Source organism: Nothobranchius furzeri, chromosome 9 (assembly GCF_043380555.1).
Source record: "Nothobranchius furzeri strain GRZ-AD chromosome 9, NfurGRZ-RIMD1, whole genome shotgun sequence".
Taxonomy (NCBI): Eukaryota; Metazoa; Chordata; class Actinopteri; order Cyprinodontiformes; family Nothobranchiidae; genus Nothobranchius; species Nothobranchius furzeri.
This window is the reverse complement of record NC_091749.1, coordinates 64,378,652-64,397,246: the sequence shown is the minus strand read 5'-3', so window position 1 is coordinate 64,397,246 and position 18,595 is coordinate 64,378,652. Positions and strand designations below refer to the sequence as shown.

General features: G+C 41.3%; 1 protein-coding gene across 2 annotated transcripts in view; it reads right to left on the bottom strand.

Moving 5' to 3' along the window:
- Positions 1 to 18,595, bottom strand: part of kif18a (kinesin family member 18A) — a 38,158-nt gene that overhangs the window by 17,551 nt on the left and 2,012 nt on the right. For both annotated transcript variants that reach the window (XM_015953339.3, XM_015953340.3), the window contains exons 3-10: positions 17,629 to 17,786; positions 17,337 to 17,441; positions 13,767 to 13,877; positions 13,419 to 13,616; positions 5,196 to 5,372; positions 5,005 to 5,079; positions 4,795 to 4,895; positions 176 to 338 (exon numbers count right to left, since the gene is read on the bottom strand). In XM_015953339.3, the coding sequence (XP_015808825.3) occupies positions 176 to 338; positions 4,795 to 4,895; positions 5,005 to 5,079; positions 5,196 to 5,372; positions 13,419 to 13,616; positions 13,767 to 13,877; positions 17,337 to 17,441; positions 17,629 to 17,786 (1,088 nt within the window). The remainder of the gene's footprint in view (positions 1 to 175; positions 339 to 4,794; positions 4,896 to 5,004; positions 5,080 to 5,195; positions 5,373 to 13,418; positions 13,617 to 13,766; positions 13,878 to 17,336; positions 17,442 to 17,628; positions 17,787 to 18,595) is intronic.

Here is an 18,595-nt window from a genome sequence, read left to right as displayed (position 1 = left end):
AGATATCCAAACTGCACAGAAAAGCCAGAACCGGGTGAAAATGGACCGTTTCCCTGTAGTGCTGTAAATAGAGAACTGAGAAAAAAGACGAGTGAAGTGAAGACTCAGCAGCTTTTTTCCCTGCAGGGACGATGGAATCTGAAAAGACCATGCGGAGTATGGATCAGCTAGCTACCTTCTCAGTCTTCTCTTTGGCACAGAAATATTGGACCAGCAGGAAGTCCTCCTCGCTGTAGCGCTGGCGCAGCTCATTCGCCTTCAGTTGCCTCTCCAGATCCAGCTGCTCACACCTGATTTGTCCACGGCTTGAGAAGATGCTCTGCACCGCCTCAGACACTCTAGAAGGATGAGATTTATTTAAACCAGAAGCGTTGCTATGTCAAACTTAACAAATGTGTTATAACAAAAGAAAAACAATTACGATTTTCCAACTGAACAGGCGTGATCCTGTGTAAACATTAGAATTTCCATCTGACCCACCGTTGATAGCTTTTTGAACAACCTCTGTTCAGATAAATAGAGTTTACGTTTATTAAATAAAACGTGCTGACAGTCCATTCAGATTGTACTGATAAGCAATAGATGGCATACCCAAATGAACAAGACATCAAAGCAGAATGCTACCATCTTAAAACAACTTCAGCCTTTTAATGTCTTAGTGGTTCAGTCAAAAATGTAAAACCTTTTAGGCCACAGCTATTATTTTGCCAGAAATGTTGAGAAAGCATTCCCTGGGTGCTCAGGAACCGCCATGTTTAGCTGCTGCAGATGAGACTTATTAACGGGAATGTCAATTACGTAAAATTGACAGCATAATAAAAATCTTTAGAATTTAATTTTTTGTAGTAACGGTTACATTTTGGAGTGGAGCTTTGACAACAAGACACTATGGTCCAGGCTCTGCTCGACGTAGCAGTTAGCTCATTAATCCAAACAAAGGTAAACTTTCTCTGCACAGGAAGCCAATTAACATGACAAACCTTTAATTTTTACACAGAAACACACTTCTAAAATAATCCTTTAAAGTTTAAACGTTCATATCATGCAATTTTAAATCTTTAACAAAGGTAGGCACAATAGATGATAAAATAAGAGTTATTTTTATCAGCCTGAATTTACACCCAGAAATAAAAGGTTCGACTCAGTGAAACTCCACTCACAGCTGCACCTACAAGAGCATCTTCGGCCAGGCTGCTGCTGTTGTATGGGCCTGGTGGTCCACTGGTCACGTGACTGCCTTTCATCTCGTTTTGCCATTCAGTGACGCGAGTTTGACTCCCCGTGGCGTCGGCAGTAATTTATTTAGCTAGCTGAAGCAGATTTAATCTTTTTACTATTTTAGTTTTGATAATTTTCTGCTAAATATTTTGTCTCTAAAGATCTCTGAATTTGGTAATTACCAAGCAGCACCGATTTACTCTGCTCACCTCACATGGACTCACTGTGGCTGAGTAAACAGAAAGAAAAAAAGAAAAGATTAGCCCTTATATTTTAAACGGTTTACCAATAAAGGGTTGAAAGCATAATACTCGCTAATGTAGCAAAAAATAAATAAAAATAAAGTCCCTGCTGAGACCGAGAGGTGAACCTACACAAAACTAACCACTGGAATACCCAGTCGGTTACAAAACAGTAGTCGCCTAACACACATATCCTGTGCTGGCCATTACGTGTGTCTGTAGACAGGATGCACGGTTTTTATGGCAGTGCTTTGTCCCAGATGCAGAAGTAATTTGTCAGAATATCCAGGTTTCAGGACTGAGGCCACCAGCTTCAGGGAGAGGATAAATGCCTGATGACGCAAGTAGTTTTCATTCGGGAGTTTTCAAAGTAAAACTCTACATTTGCAGCTGATACAGGAAAACGCATGAATGTAGCCAAAAACAGGTTTGGGGGTTGTTATCATGAGGAAATAACATCATGTGGTAAAAAGGATTCTCCATTACATGGCTGCTTTAAATTGTTGAAAACCTAGAGCTGATTGCAAACATTTTATTTATTTGTTTGTTGAAGCAGTTTAGAAGAGATGCTACTCTACAGCACGTGTTAAAACTTTTGACACCGTCGAGCCCAGCTCTTTCCTCTGGGAGAAATTAATTCTACTTTACACTTTTATGAGTCAACAGCAGCCTTGTTTCAGACTACATTATGCAGTGTACTTAAAGATGCGCTCACTCAGTAGGACAAAGTGAGACGGGAAATTAAAACCACCTCTAATTCGCCTCCCATCAATGACAAAGTCAAAGCGTGCAACTTTTCCTTCGTCTGGACCTTTCGTGACAAGTCACTTCAGTGACATTCTTATATTCTACGTACACGTGTATTTCTGGAAAAAAGTCGAGGTGGCGCGCCAATTGAGTGCAAGCGGCTGTCTAGTTGAGTAAAGACAGCAGACGAGCCAGGAGAGGAATGCAGGTAAATAAGGCTGCAGAGCTGTCGCTGAAATGTGACTGCACTCTTCAATGTACCTCTAGTGACGTAGGAGACGCCGTGGCCTTGCTAGACTGTTGAATTTTTAATAGCGTGAGAAGCGTGCAGCCTCTATTCAGAGCCTCTGTGCGAGTTGTGAATTCTGATGCCAGTGAATGAAGTGTGTGGGGGAGAGAGACTCATTCAGCTTTCCCCCCACCCCCACCCAAATACCACGACAGATGCCACTTCATGCCTCAAAGACGATGAGATAAGACGTGGCTGGTCTGATTTAAGTAATATAAATTAATGCGCATCATTTGTACTATAAATAAACAGGATTAAAAACTGAACAGTCATTCATTTCCTACTGTATAATCATGGCAAACAGGAAATGAAAACGGGCTACGCCAAATGAAATTGGACTTTCTTTTTAAAATGTCGGATGCAACAGTTTTCAATCCTGATCCTGTGGCCTCAAAACACAGCTGCCTCTAATCCGACAGGTAAGACCCCCCCACCAAAACAAGAACACAGGAAGCTAAGACGCTCAGAAACACGTAGCATTTTCTAACAGGAAGAGTAGCTTTGCTTGTAAACAGAAGAATTTTCATAATTTAAAAATACCAACTGTTGTAGTTTTACCTTTTAGTTGTATGTTTGTATTTTGAGTCTTTATGGTCAAAAATCTTTACAAAGTAATAAATTATCCAAATGTTTTACATTCATCACATCAGCTTTTGCCCTTAAAACGTTGGAAAAGCAGCACAGTTAGCATGTTCTCAGTCTTCAGCCTAAATAAAAGGTGAATCAGTTAAAGACAGACACGTGTGTGCTTTTCTGAATCGATGGCCCTTGTTAGACACACAAGAGCAGGATGAGAACAAAACGGTCCTTTTTCCAGGAACACACAGATTTGAAAGAATTTTAACAGTTTCATGGTACTCACAAGAAAACAAACAAATCACTCAAAAATGAAAAAGCTTGTGTCAGAAAATACTAGATCTGTGGCATGTTCCTAAGTGAATAATAATTATACCTTCATTTACTTGGAAACAAAGCTGCTGTAAGACCATTAAAGGGGTGGGACACTCATTAAATCAGTACATTTGCAGTGGTCTCTAGTAGGAATGAATGCCTTGCAATTTGTACTTGGGTGGGGGTCGGGGGCTCAGATGCCACATCAGAGGAGAGCTGAACACTGCAGGATTTAAAGTCTTACTTCCTGATATTTGGCCTCTGATTGGCTAACAGCAACACGACTCTACCACTGGCTCTGCTCTGCAGTGTTGTTTTATCTCTACAAATAAGTCCATGGAGTTTTGCTGTGTGGTGGCATTGCTAATGCTAATGGTTAGCTTCTAGTAGCAGATACGTTCTCTGCTGTTTCCTGGATGCTAAAACAACAACAGCCTTCCTTGTCGTGAGTCAAGATGGGTGAGCACATGAATGTTAAGGGACAGTGTGACGTAGATCTGTCAGGCTTTTCCAATTCTAGAGTTTCATCGTCTATTTTCTATCAGAAGCTAATTCAGGAGATCGGTGTAGGAGACTTTTCATGTTTAGCCTGCATGAAAAACTCAGTGACCCATTCTAATCAGAAATAATCATTAAATTGTTTTTCAGTGTTCCACACAAGAGATTAACAATGTAACTGGATTACAGGAAGGGTCCAAATCAACACAGCACAGAAAAAAAAAGTTTCACATGTTGTATTAACACTTCAACCGGTGTGTCTGATGTTTAAAACTGAATTAATATTCACAAGACTTGTTTGATAAGTTAGAAAAGAGAATTCCTTTTGAAGTTATTCGCCTTTGCTTAAATAGTGCATCAGGGGAAGGATGTGAATGGAGTGAAGAGGTCAGGAGTGTTGTAAAGTAACCAAGACTCTATGCTGACGACGATGTAATGTTTGATTACTTTGGGGTTTCTTTTTCTCTAGCTCAGGGTAGAGAGGCAGCCTCACAGCAGGACGTAAGGATTGCATATCCTGTTAAGACCTGGAAAAGCTCTGTAAACCTCAAGAGCTGCTGTAGGAGACGGGAGGGAAAACCTCTCCTCACAACTAAAGGAGATTCATGTTAAACTGACTCTAATACAAATAACAAAAACCAACAAAATCTAACAGCTGGCAACTTTCAATCACTTGGATATTATTTTGTGACAAAGACTCCAGGCTAGATGAACGGGTTGCTGTAGTAACAAGATGAGTGTCTAACAACTTGGCTACACTGGTGGCACGGCTCTTCACACGCACTCTTTCTGCCTGAATCCACTTCTACATCCCAATAATTGGGTTTACATGGAAGGATTTATGACGCGCACAAAAAAAGTTGACTGACATTTTGCAAGCCACACTGAGGAAAAACATGGCATGCTTACCTTTTGAACTCCGCTTGCTTCTGCAAAGAGATTGTGTTGGAAGCCCCAGGCACCATGCTCTTTCCCTCGTATTCTTTTAGTTTTTGCTTTAACTGTAAAATCTTTAGATTAAAAGAAGTTGGTCAGAAATGAGCTACAGATGATTGCGAGTGTCCATGCAAGAAATCAGATACATTTTCTTGAGCGTAGTTATGTTGTTGTTTACATTACCTCTTGCTTTTGCTTCTCACATATTACAGCATATTGACCAATATGACTGTCGAGGCTTACGACATTGCTCTTGAGCTGAAAGGCAAAAATATGAAAAAAAAAAAGAAGAAATCTTAGAGCTTTTCTGTGGAGTTTCTGACACGAGTCATGGCTGCTAATTTAGTTAACTACATTATAGCTTTAGCACTAACCGAGGACTTGATCTCCTTAGCCCTGTTGGCATATTTAAGTGTGTTTTGGGTGTCATCATATGATTTAGATGAGGGGCCAACATTGGCAATCATAACCGTCCTGCAGTTGCCCCCCAAGGAGTCCTTCAGTATTCTCGTCAGCTTGCTGTCTCTGTATGGTATGTGAGCCTTTTTACTCTGAAACAAACAGGAAATGCTAGGATTAGACATTAAAAAAATCTATTATAATAATCACACACACACACACACACACACACACACACACACACACACACACACACACACACACACACACACACACACACACACACACACACACACACACACACACACACACACACACACACACACACACACACACACACACACACACGAAAAAAAAAAACACTAGACTCACTGTGCTCACTCAGAAAATATATTAAACTGAAAGTTTGAAAGGAAAAAATACACAAACCAGAAATACACTACTCTTGTCAAACAAGACATTAAAAAAAAGGGAGTATGTTACTGCTGTGGTATGCAGAGGAGTATTCACAAATGTGAGTTGTGCCTTAGCATGCATTTTCCATCTGGACCACAAGAGAAGCCTCGTCACATTACACTGTATAGTGGGGACCAATAAACTTAACAGGGAACAGAATTTAGTACGGAGTGTACGCTTCAGAAATAAAGTCTTCCCGCAGCGGTCTGTGATTACAGCTCGGCTAATAATCACTGCATTAGATAAACTACAGCTGCTCAGGTGAGTCACACAGTCACAGAAGAACTGTCGGTCAACAGCTGGATTCAGAGAACTCAGCTGCAGCTCTCGCCCGGGCCGAAGATTTTTAAGATAACGTGATACTTGTGAAAATCTCCATTTTAAGAAAAACAAAATGTTCCACCTTACTCCATATTAAATACCTGAGAGTAAACGGTCATCCTCCTGGGAGCGGTGCAGCATTTATAATACACCTTAGTGAACTAAACCCATGAAGTCACAGAGAAACCACTTAAGTGTTTGTTATGAAGCACAGATTTCTTCTGGTTTATAAATGAAAAAAAAAAAAAATAATAAAATAAAATAAAAATAAATAAAGATGAGTAATGTTTGCGTTTATGTTGACATTGTCATTTAAAAAAGCTGTTGTGTCAGTGGTTTACTACACCTACTGGCCAATTCACTTGCTCAGATTCTTGTTAACCGAACTAGTTAATCAGCCATTCAGATGAGATGACAGCAACTGAGTGCATTCAGGGATCTAGTGGTGAAGACAACTTGCTAAGGCTCAAACTGAGCATCAGACTGGTGAAGAAAGGAGATTTAAGGGACTGTAAACTTGGTCTTAGTGTTTCAGAACCTGCTGATCTACTGGGATTTGCACCCACAGGCTTCACAAAAGAATGGTTCAGAAGAATTTCCAGTGAGTGGCAGTTGTGTGAATAAACTCATGTTGAAATCACAGCAGAATGGTAACAGTTGCTCAAAAACAAACATGCTCCAACCAAGGTCTACAGAATGCTATCTCTGAACCACAACATGTTGAACCTTGAAGCAGATGGACTCCAGCAAAAAAAAAAAAAAAAAAAAAAAAAAAAAAAAGCCATGTATCAATCCTTTTAGCCAAAAGTAGGAAAACAGTCTACACAATTCACACGGAATAAAAAAAAAGTCCCATCTGATGGCACCTGCAAACAATCAGATGGTCAGGTCAGAAAAAAGAAGAATTTGGTGTCGTCAGTAGAAAGCATGGATTCATCCTGGCTTGCGTCAAGAGTTTAGACTGCTACTGTTGGTGTAAAGAAAGAAAGAAAACATTCTTATAGCGCCTTAAAATAAAAATCATGAGGTGCTTCACAAAAAAAAAATTAAACGTATAAAAAGATTTCAAAAATGGATTAAAATTATGTTTAAAAGGAGAAAAGAAAAAATGTAAGGAAAGGGAGAGAGAAAATGAATAGGAAAGAGGGAAATCAATGAGAACAGAATAAGTAGAGGGTGGTGATGAAGGTCATGTAAAATTCTGCTTGAACAGGTGAGTTTTCAGCTGCTTTTTAATAGAGACCACTGATCTCAGGCTCAGGGAAAGAGTTCCAGAGTCCCTCAGGGACCTGCTGGGGGTGTAGGGACTGAGAACATCACCATCGTATGATGGTGTTTGTCCATGTAAGGCTCTAAAGACCAGAACCAGGATCTTGAAATGAACCCTGAAGTTGACTGGCAGCCAGTGAAGCTGGAGGAGAAGCGGGGTTATGTGGGTGTGTTTGGAGGACTTGGTCAGAAGCCGAGCACAGGCATTCTGAACCACCTGTAGACGGTTCAGGGAGGTTCTGCTCAGACACGTGAAAAGAGAGTTACAGTAGTCTAAGCATGAGGAGATGAAGGTGTGGATAACTGTCTCAAGTTCAGAGCGGGACAGAATGGGACTCAGCTTAGCAATGTTCCTGAGATGGAAGAAGGAAGAGCGAACAAGAGAACTGACATGAGAATCCAGGGTGAGAGCTGGGTCAAAGGTCACACCAAGATTACTGACAGAAGGTTTGGTGTGAGAAGCAAGCTGACCAAGAGTGTCTCTGACTTTGGGAACCAGCTTGTTTGGGGCACAGATGAGGATCTCAGTCTTACCTTCATTCAGCTGTAGAAAGCTCCCAGCCATCCAGGTTTTGATAGAGTCTAAGCAGGTGTGTAACAGCTGCAGCTTAGACATCTCATGGGGCTTAAAGGAGATGTACAGTTGGATGTCACCTGCATAATGACGGTATGAGATTCCTTTGAAGGAGTTCAGGATGTGATGAAGAGGAAGCAGATAGAGAAGCGCAGAGGGCCCAGCACAAAACCTTGTGGGACACCATGGGTAAGGGAGGTGGTGGAGGACCTAAACTTGGAGATGGCCACAGAGCAGGAACGCTCAGACAGATAAGAGGAGAACCACCCCAGAGCAGATTCTGACAGGCCTACCCAGTCTCTCAGCCTCTCCAGTAGCAGGTGATGGTCAACAGTGTCAAAGGCTGCAGTCAGGTCCAGCAGGACCAGAACAGAACAGTCCCTTGCATCACTGTGAGTCAGAAGGTCATTAGAGACCCTAAGAAGAGCTGCTTCAGTAGAATGAGCTCTACGAAAACCTGACTGGACGCTATCATAGATGTTATGTTCATCAAGAGCAGCTGTGAGTTGTTAAGCCACAACCTTTTCCAAGATCTTGGAGATGAACGGAAGTTTAGAGATGGGTCTGAAGCTGCTATGGAGAGAGGCGTCAAGACTCGGTTTTTAAGAATTGGGTGGATTACAGCATTCTTAAACTAAGCAGGGACCTGACCAGAAACCAGAGAACCGTTAATTATGGAGAGCACGCTGGGACCGATGGACTGAAAAGCACTTTTAAACAAAGATGAGGGTAAGATGTCGAGGGGGCATGCAGAGGTCTTCATAGAGTTAACTAGTTTGGTTAACTCAGGCAAAGAAACAGGAGCAAAACCCATTCTAGGCTCCTCACTACCACCTGAGCCTGTTTTAAACACCATAGCCTATCTGAGTATTGCTGCTGACCATGCCCATCCATCTACGACCACAGTGAACCCATCCTTTCATGGCTACTTTCAGATAGATAATGCTCAATGTCACAAAGCTCAAGTCATCTGAAACAGTTTATTGATAATGACATTGAGTTCACTGGACTCTCAGCGATCACCACAGTCACCAGATCAATGCAAACAAGGACTTTTGGAGCGGGAGATTCCCATCACTGATTTGCAGCAGACAAATCTGCAACAACTATGTCCTGCTATTATAATAGAATTGTGGATCAAAACCTCTGCAGAATGTTTCACATCTGGTTGAATCTGTGACAAAAATGTTTTAGGGCAAAGATGGCAGAGGAGGTGTGCCTCGTAACCAGAGGGTTGAAGGTTCAACCCCAACTTAGTCTGTTGTTGTGCCCTTGGGCAAGACGATTAACCCACCTTGTCTACTGGTGGTGGTCAGAGGGACCGGTGGCACCTGTGTACTGCCCTTGTCAGTTGCGGCTACAGAGTAGCTCATCACCACCAGCAGATTTTTATCTTCACTGTGAAAAATCTGACAGTAACATTTCCAAGAAGCAAAACTTTTACAAAATGCTGGTGAAAAAAAAAAAACATTAAGATTTTGCAACACATCTGGAGCTTTTGCGGTGCATGGGTGAGAAAAATTGGTCACGACTGAAAGAAGGCGTTTTATCAACTGCATTAGCATAAATAGGGCCACCGCCTAAGGCAAACAACTTACAACAGAAACCTCTGTACAGCATAACATGAAGATGACACAATAAACAGCCCCAACTAAAGTAGCAGGCATTCTTCTGGCATACCAGTCTAGACACAAGCGAGGACATTCTTTCCAGTAAACATTGACCACAATATAAATGCCTCTGTATCAAAAAAGCAGAGGAACAGGGGTGGGAAACTTGTGGGTATTGTTTTGGATTTTACAGAACTGAGTCCATGGCTGCTTCACTTAAAAATGGCGGGTAGGGTAAAACATCGACTTTCCAATGCTGATGAAAGGACACCATATCAACCCAAAGAATGAAGTTGGTTGAAGGTGGATTGCATTTCAACATGGCTGTCATAGTTTTGCACAACACCTCCTAAATGCGGGCATGCGGCCCGCTTGTGCCTCGTTCCTCGAGACTTGTGTGTAAAATGAGACGTCTGCTTGACAGATTAATGTATGCAACTGGAATGAAATTATACCCAAATACTCAGCTGGCTCCCTCTTACCAGCTTCGTATTCAAGTGGTTACCTTCAAACTCCCATAACCTTAACAAACTTAATACCAGCTCCAATGTAGACAGATGATGTACTAAACAGATACAACTGATAAACACATTCAGTTAGCAGTAGAGGCCAACCGATATCGTTTTCTCAAGGCCAATGCAGATTTTTAAAGAATTTTGCTGCCGATGGCCAATATCTAAGGCTGATTATTAAGGCTGATATATACATATACGTTTTAGCAGCACATTGATTGTCAAAGACAACAGAACACTCAGTGTGTGCAATATAAATTAAGTAAATAAATCTCTTAATATTTATTGAACTTCAAATATAAAACAAACTCAAAACATAAAACTGTGTTGGGGTCCTTTATTCAGTCTAGTAGTCAGTTGGCCAGACAGGTGCCTGATTTTTTATTTTTTTAACAAATTTGCTTTTAAAAATAATTTCGGTCGATTACTGATAAAAACACTTTTTAATATATCGGCTGGCCTCTAGTTAGCAGTTTATCGTACCTGATAAATTCATCATGTTAGTGCATTGCCTGGTTAAATGTTATGACAATCTTTGATATTTAGCTTTGGACATTTAAGTGACAGCCGTTCCTATAATGTCATATCTTGTAAAATTAGGCCTAAAAACTGCAGTTTGTTGTAGGCAGTGAACCATAAGCACTTTTTATTAAAACGTGGACAATGAAGTTCCAGGACTTGGTTAAATACAAAACAGCACAATAATGTATTAAGTAAGAAATAAATTGATGCCTGATAAAATACAGAAACTGTTCACAGAGAAAGAAGGAGGATATAACCTGAGAGGGACACTAAACTTAAAGATACATAAATGATAAATGACTCGCACTTGAATAGCACCTCTCAAAGTAAGGACTCCAAAGCGCTTTACGCTACAGTGTATCATTCATCCATTCACACACACATTCACACACTGATGGGGATGAGCTACGATGTAGCCACAGCTGCCCTGGGGCGCACTGGCAGAGGTGAGGCTGCCGAGCACAGGCGCCGCTGGTCCCTCCGACCACCACCAGCAGGCAAGGTGGGTTAAGTGTCTTGCCCAAGGACACAACAGCAGAATTCTCTGTCCAGAGCCAGGATCGAACCTGCAACCTTCCGATTACTGTACAACCCGCTCAACCTGTTGAGCTACTGCTGCCAAGTTTAGAACATTAAAACAGTTGTGTATCACAATAATAGGGGTTAAATTATGGAACAATTTAGAAGAAGAAATCAAAGTAAGTACAAATATAAATGTGTTTAAAATGAATTATAAAAAACATTCTGAACAAGTATATAGTGGAAAATAGATGATTTATGTGGGTGTCCTTTATAGAGCCCTGCACTGAAGCCCTAGGCCCTCGGGCCGGGCTTCAGGCCAACGACTGTGTAATTACCTCGGACACGGGCCAGGCGCCTTTATTTTTAATCGAATTCATTTAAAAAATTGAAACACAAACGCAGCAGTAGAGCCCTGCGCGGGACTGTTTTCTTCATCCCGCTCCCGCTGAATTTCTGACCATTATCGCCTGCAACTGCAACGTGTGTGTTACACTCCCGCCCGCACCCGCAGTGTGCATGTCTACTCCCGCCCGCAACCGCAAAACTCGGAGAAATTATTACCTCACAATAAAAGACATGTATTGAGTTTGCGTCCTCTCTGGTCCTGGAGAAAACATGTCACAACTCGCGGCTCTTCCATCCATCTGATGCGGCTCTCCGTGCTTGTAAAATAATGAATGGATAATTAAATAAAATGCTTTATATTTTACTGAATTAATTTCATATCTGTAAGTCAATTCTATGTAAAGATTGTCTGCGTAAACCTGAACAGGTCCAACCCAGTCTTACTGTGAGACCGGGTTGACGGGTCACGCTTGTACGTAATCATATAGGCGCTTTATGAGCTGAAGAGATTCTGGGATTCTCCTCAGACGGCTCCTGGATGTGTCGCCACATTGGAGACAGGAACAAGCGCTATTCAGCCAAAGTTTCATAATCAGGGAACATTTTCTAAGTGACAAGTCTCTCTGAGCTACAGGGTTTGGAAAACACTCGCTTCAGTGGGAGGAACCTTCCCGCATGCGCTCTGGTTCTGCGACGCGCTCCAAGCCCCTCTCCACAACTTCAGCTCGCTGTGCACCATACGTACGCGCTGACAGTGAGCTGCGCTGAGCAGTGTCCAGCTCAGATGTTCAGATGGGAATCTTTTCTTGGGTGATTTAGCTACATCTGTGATGTGTGTAACGAATAAAATGTCAGTTCGTCTGCATGCGTCGGGGTAATTCTTTCTATTCTTTCTCCGTCAAAACAAACTGTCAAATACGGGAACTATCCAGTCAACACAAGCCCTGCTTTTAACTGTTCTGTTTTCTTGTGAAAATTGTTGGAAAGAGATAAAATTTAACTTGATTAACACCAGAGCCAGTGCGCCGTTATCTCCGTGACGGTAAACAAGGGAAAAACAAATTGATCGGATCCTGCATGTCTTTTAACACATTGGTCAGGATTGACGCACTTTGTTCTCATTTAGTTGGTTAAAAAAAAAAGTCGGGCTCGGGTCGGACCAGAGAATCCTGAAAACCTTTTCGGACCGGGTCGGGCTGGGGCTCCACCCCCTCGGGCTGGGCCGGACACGGGCTCAGATTTTAGGCCTGTGCAGGGCTCTAGTCCTTTATTCTAAGGAAAAGTAAATTGTATCAATTGTAAAAAGATGGTTTGGTGGTTTTTGGTGACTTGTACCATTTTGTTTGATTTAATGTAGGTTTTGTGTTAGATTTAGTAAACAAGTAAAAATTACTTGTATAAAGGAGTAGGGACTTGTAAGTTTCCACTTCAGCCTACTTCTTTTCAAACGGAGAAGAAAAAAAGGGATGATGATGTATTTTTTCTGTTTGTGGTATTTAAAAAAAAATAATGTATGTTTTCTTTGTTTGAAATAAACTAAACTAATAAAACAAGGCATGGCTGTGTGATTTCAGCCAACACATTCTCAAACCCAAGACGTCAAAATATGACGCGTGTGACCAAGCGTCAATATATGACGACGCCCCAGCGCGTCAGGAGACGACGCTCAGGGACAAACAGCTGACGCAGCGTCCCAGAGCTTCGGTATCAGACGCCGGTGGTGAGACGGACATTAGAACTACTTAAGCGTCCCCTCACCCCAATCCTAACCTCAAGGTTACAGTTTATGGACCTTAAGGTTAGGACTGGGGTGAGGGGAAGGTTAAATTGTCAAATAATGTCCGTGTGACAGCGCGCGTCAAAGTGACACCAGCGGAGCCACGTGACCCAGCGTGTCCCTGATCGTCGTCTCCTATATTGACGCTTGGTCACACGCTTCATATTTTGATGCCTTGGGTGTGAGAATGTGTTGTTTCAGCATAAACCAGCGCTGAACAGAATCTTCCAAACTAAAACAACGGTACTCTGTGTGAACATATAATGAAGATACAGAGCAAGACACGTCACCTTTGGGTCAGCAAGAGCGTTGATAACATTTCCTAGGGCAAGCAGGGAGCGGTTGATGTTAGCACCTTCTCGTAATCGCGCCCCTTTGGCGTTGGTGGCGCTGGCCCTCTCTGAGCCAGCGAGGTCAATCAGGCTCATTTTGGCAATGCAGACGTTGGGATTGAGACTGGCAGTTTTGTCCTGCTGCCTCAAATAGATCTGATAAATCAAACACAGAGCTGTTAGATTACGAAATAAATCACTCAGTCTTTGTATGACTTTTTTTTTCACCTCCTCATTTTAATTCATTACTTCACCTAGCCCTTCCCATAAAAAACTGGACTTTTAAGAAACTTTAGGCTTAAATACCTGAAACACAGCATGGGATCTGGAAGACGTGGCATTCATATCAGTGGGGTGCTGTGTTCTGTTTCGATTGCCAGAATCCAAAGCCTCAAGAATGTGGTCTGCAGATTTGGGCTGAAAAGAGATAAAAAAGTTTAACTGCATCAGATCTTCATTAGAAATCATTAAAGGCACCTGTGCACTACAATGAATGATTAGGCTCACTGTTTGGGTTAGTTATGCAATAGGGCTGGGTGCTTTAGCCTCAAAATTGTATTAAAATATGCGATTGAAGTTTCTGGTTTAAATAACAATGTAATCTCTACAAGGAGACTCCTATTTCTATTTTTGTACATCCTTGGAATTATGATCAGTTTCACATTACATTTTTATTTCAGCAGAAATATTAAGAAGCTCTTGTTGGGTTTGCCCCCTGGATGCACAGGAAGTGCTGCTTTTAGCTGCTGGTGGTGATTTTTATTAATGGAGAGGGGGATACAAAAGAAAATGCACAATTTCATGAAAATAATCATGTAATGCAAATATGTTAACTGTAAAAACACTGAACCACGTTGAAAATTTGTACACTTGGAGCTGTTTAAAGACAGCAGCAGATGTTAATCCATCAAGCCTGTAGAATGCAAACGCCACGTCTCAAATGCAAATTTAAGAAGCTCCTTCACACCTGAGGTCATAATTATTTAACTTCAACACAAACACTTTAAAAAGACTGAGAAAGCTCTTTAAATCAACAAACAACACTCAATGTTTACATGAATTCTAGCGTTGGTTCAACAGGTTTCCTTCAAATGATTCATTCATTTCATCCGCTTTCACGGGGTCAGGTTGTGGGGGCAGCAGCCTAAGCAAAGTGGCCCAGACTTCCTTCTCCCCAACCACTTGGGCCAGCTCCTCCGGGGCAATCCCAAGGCATTACCCTGCCAGCAGAGAAACTGTCCCTCCAGCTTGTCCTGGGTCTTCCTTTGGGTCTCCTCCTGGTTGGATGTACCCGGAAAATCTTACCAGGGAGACGTCCAGAAGGCATCCTAACCAGATACCCAAGGCCCCTGCAACTGGCTCCTGTCGATGTGGAGGAGCAGCAGGTCTACTCTGAGCCCCTCTTGGATGACCCAACTGATCTCTAACCCTTACTGCACACTGAAAGCATCAGCGTCACAGAAAAGCAGCGCAAAAGTTTACTCCAGTGCACACCGGGAGTCTCCGCTACGAAGCGTCATCTCAGCTGTGCTCCTCGCGAGATCACAAAATTCCTCAAATTTATGCCATCCGCCATTAAACCAAGAAGAAGGAAATCACATTCGATGTCAGTTGTTGGTCCTCTCCACTGCCATGGTTAAAGCCATAAAAACACACCGCTGCAATGCTGTGAGTAAATAAGCCGTTAGGGCACTTGCACTGATGTAATCTACACACACGCACACACACACACTTATATGAAGTCACATCGCTGCAATAGACTTATTTTGAAAATTAACTGGAAATTTTACACTGAAGCAGTGTGTGATTTCCTGTCTAGCCCTATGTTAACTGCAGGAATTGTTGCATACCTGTCTTAAGCGGCGCTGCTTCTGGGACGGGTCTGAAAATTGCCGCATCACGGCTGGTTTGAATCCCCCAATAGACTAACGGATTCTATCTGAAGCTGTGACGCTCCGCTGCCGTTCTGCACCACCGATGCTTCCACTGTGCAGTAGAGCCCAGACACTACATTTCAGCTGCTTGTATCCGCGATCTTGTTCTTTAGGTCACTACCCAAAGCTCTTCCGACTCAGCTCCCTCTTCCCTTCTTCAAATTAAATTTTATATATTGAAAGGAAACTACTAAATTGTTTTTCATGAACTATTATTTTGTACACTTAGAACATGGAAGACCTCCAGAGTTAATACTAAACATAGAAGGGTTTCTTTAAACAGCAGAGAAGCAGTTTTATTTTTATTTGTTTTAACTAGGGCCGGGACTTTAACGTGTTAATTACGATTAATTAGAAAAAAATAACGCGTTAAAAAAATTAACGCATTTAATCGCAGATTGCATTTCAAGCACGGCGGAACTTTTGTCATTGCACGACTTCCTCGTAGACTGAATATCACTGACGCACACAACAATGCACAGTGCTAATGGCTACTAAACGTAATAAAAACAGAAAGAAGTTGCCTTGCTTGGACTGATGCAGGATTTAGGAAACACGTCCGCCTCTTTTCTTAACTTGGGGGGGGGGGGGGAAACTTCCAGACAACAACGGAGTCCGTGTCGCGGACATTTTTCAGAGATAGTCTCTGCTGCAGCTGCCCGCCCGGTGGCACCGGAAACTTTACAAAAGTTGCGGTAAGCTATATTTTTAACATTTACGTAACATCTGTGCAGCGCTGAACGCACCAGACAGAATAATTCTGTGTCCTAACAGTAGTTTATGAAAGTAGTGAGACAAACGAGAGGCACCTGGCTGCCGCTGGGAGAACGCTCCGTGTTCTCACTACTCTGTAAACAGTTACAAACAACGTGTCTTAAAGTTGAAAACAGAAGTTTAAGTTCAAACAGAAACACTCTGAAACTTTTCTGATGATTTTCTAAACAATGCTGTCGGGGTATTATGTTTCTGAGACGAGTCTCTGTCTAAACATCACATGCATTACTATCGTTAAGCTGCGAGGTGTGCTGAAGCTGTTATCAGCTAAGGGGCGGATGCTTAAGTGCATCTGGGGCAGCGAGGAACGAGAAAGTTGTGATCAGGCTGGAGATCACACCAGATTCGCTGCTGCAGGCATGAATCTGCGGGTCTGCAGCATCCCCTTATTAACATCAGGACTTCCCCATGTAAGGAAGGTCCGCTCACCTGTTCGTCAGATCATTATTTCCTCGCCATGATCTTTTATCATCCCATCAACCTCCAGTCATCCAACTGAAACCAGTTAGTGTTCCTGATCATTCTCAGAATATGTCACGCCTGCTCTGGTGTTAAAAGTTAGTACAATTAAGTCCTAGATCATATTTGTGCCTGCTCTACTGTCATTTTGAAGGATTATTATTTATGTGTTTTTACTACATTATGAGTAGAAATGCTAATAAAAACTCAATTATACAAACAAGTGAAACTGGAAAAATTAGAATCTGGTGCAAAGTCAAATTTATTTCAGTCATTCAACTAGACAGAGAGACTATTTAAAGGCTCAGGAACCTTCTATTTGTAATTATAAATTTTAGTTGATTTGGGTTTTGTTTCATATCACACAGTGACATTTGAAATAATTAAAATGCATTTTTTTATTAAAAGCTTTAGTTTACAGTAATAACCATGTCTAATGTTCGATTCTCTGTCTCAAAATTTTAATTAAAAGTTTTACTTTGAGAGCACATTTTCCTGAACGATTAAAATGCGATTAATTGAGATTAATTAATTACAAAGCCTGTAATCAATTAGATTAAAATGTTTAATCAAGTCCCAGCCCTAGTTTTAACATCTAACCTATAACTAAGATTCTGCTTTGCAACACAATCAGAGGGAAATTGAATAAAAACCAGCTGTAATAAACTAACAGAAGGGTTCTGTATTTATCTTTATAAAGTCTACAGACCTTGTGCAGCGTGAGACCCTGAACGACCACTCCTTTAGAGCCGTCCTCTCTAACAGCAAGAGGCCCAACATTGGCCAGCAAGTCTCTGATCTGTTCGTTATAAACCTGTGAAAAATAAAATAGAGGAAACCAAAACAAATTTATCAAAACCAGTCTCACAATAAAATAAATTACTATTAAAAAGGGGCATGTATAAATACAGCGGCAGTGTTTTTAACTAAATTAGTAAAACTTCACTTTTACTCTAGAATTGACTAGTTTTATGCATTTACAAACAAAGGGATGTACACACCTCAAGATATGAAAATGCCACTGCAAACTCTTTCTCCTCCTTGGCATCATCCATGCGCTTGAACAGCTCTTTCATTGTGCGGTACATGACCCCTGGGTCATTTTGTGAGCCTAACATGGTGTGTGTTTTACCCGCTCCAGTAGCACCATATGCAAACACTGAAACAAAACAATAGAAAAATAAAGAAATCTGTGCAAACAATAATAAGTGAACACTAACGTAGGAAGAATCCTAACTAGGAAATTGGAGAAAAATCATGCAATCTGCAAAAATCATAAATGAATAACAGAAAACTGCTAATTTAATATTCCAATTTAGATTATTGTTTGTACATAATATAAATGGATAAATCCAGGGCATCTGCAGGTTGATGGGAGCCAAATTTAAGACTTTAAGACCTTTTTTAAGGCCATTTTGACCAAATTTAAGCTTTTTTTTTTTAAATTAATTTCTGCTATAATTTCCAGCTAATGCCTGGGACCGGTGCTAACCATGTCGCAAACGTGGGATTAATCATCCAGTTACCATTAAACTTGCACTTCTCCACGGCACAAGCTCCCACTAGCTTAACCAGCTAATGTGCTCATCTAAAAATAGCCCCCTTTCACAACCAACTGAATATGTACGGTTCCGCTTACGCCAACATCATACACAAAAAATGCTGAAGACTAACTAGAAATTCACAAAAATGAATAAAATAATCTAGTTTATTGGGTCTTTGGTAATTTAAGACCTTTGGAAACTGTATTTAAGGATTATTTGTAATTTTTAAGGATTTTCAAGGCCTTAAATTTGGAAAAGTAAATTTAAGACTTTTTAAGACTTAAGGACCCGCGGATACCCTGAAATCAACCCTTGTCTGAGCATTAGGCAGATAAAACAACGCCTTTAGTATTTTAAGGAGGGGATAATTTATACTGGTGGCAATTATGTTAAGGAAATCACAACTTTATTCAGGAGAAACTTT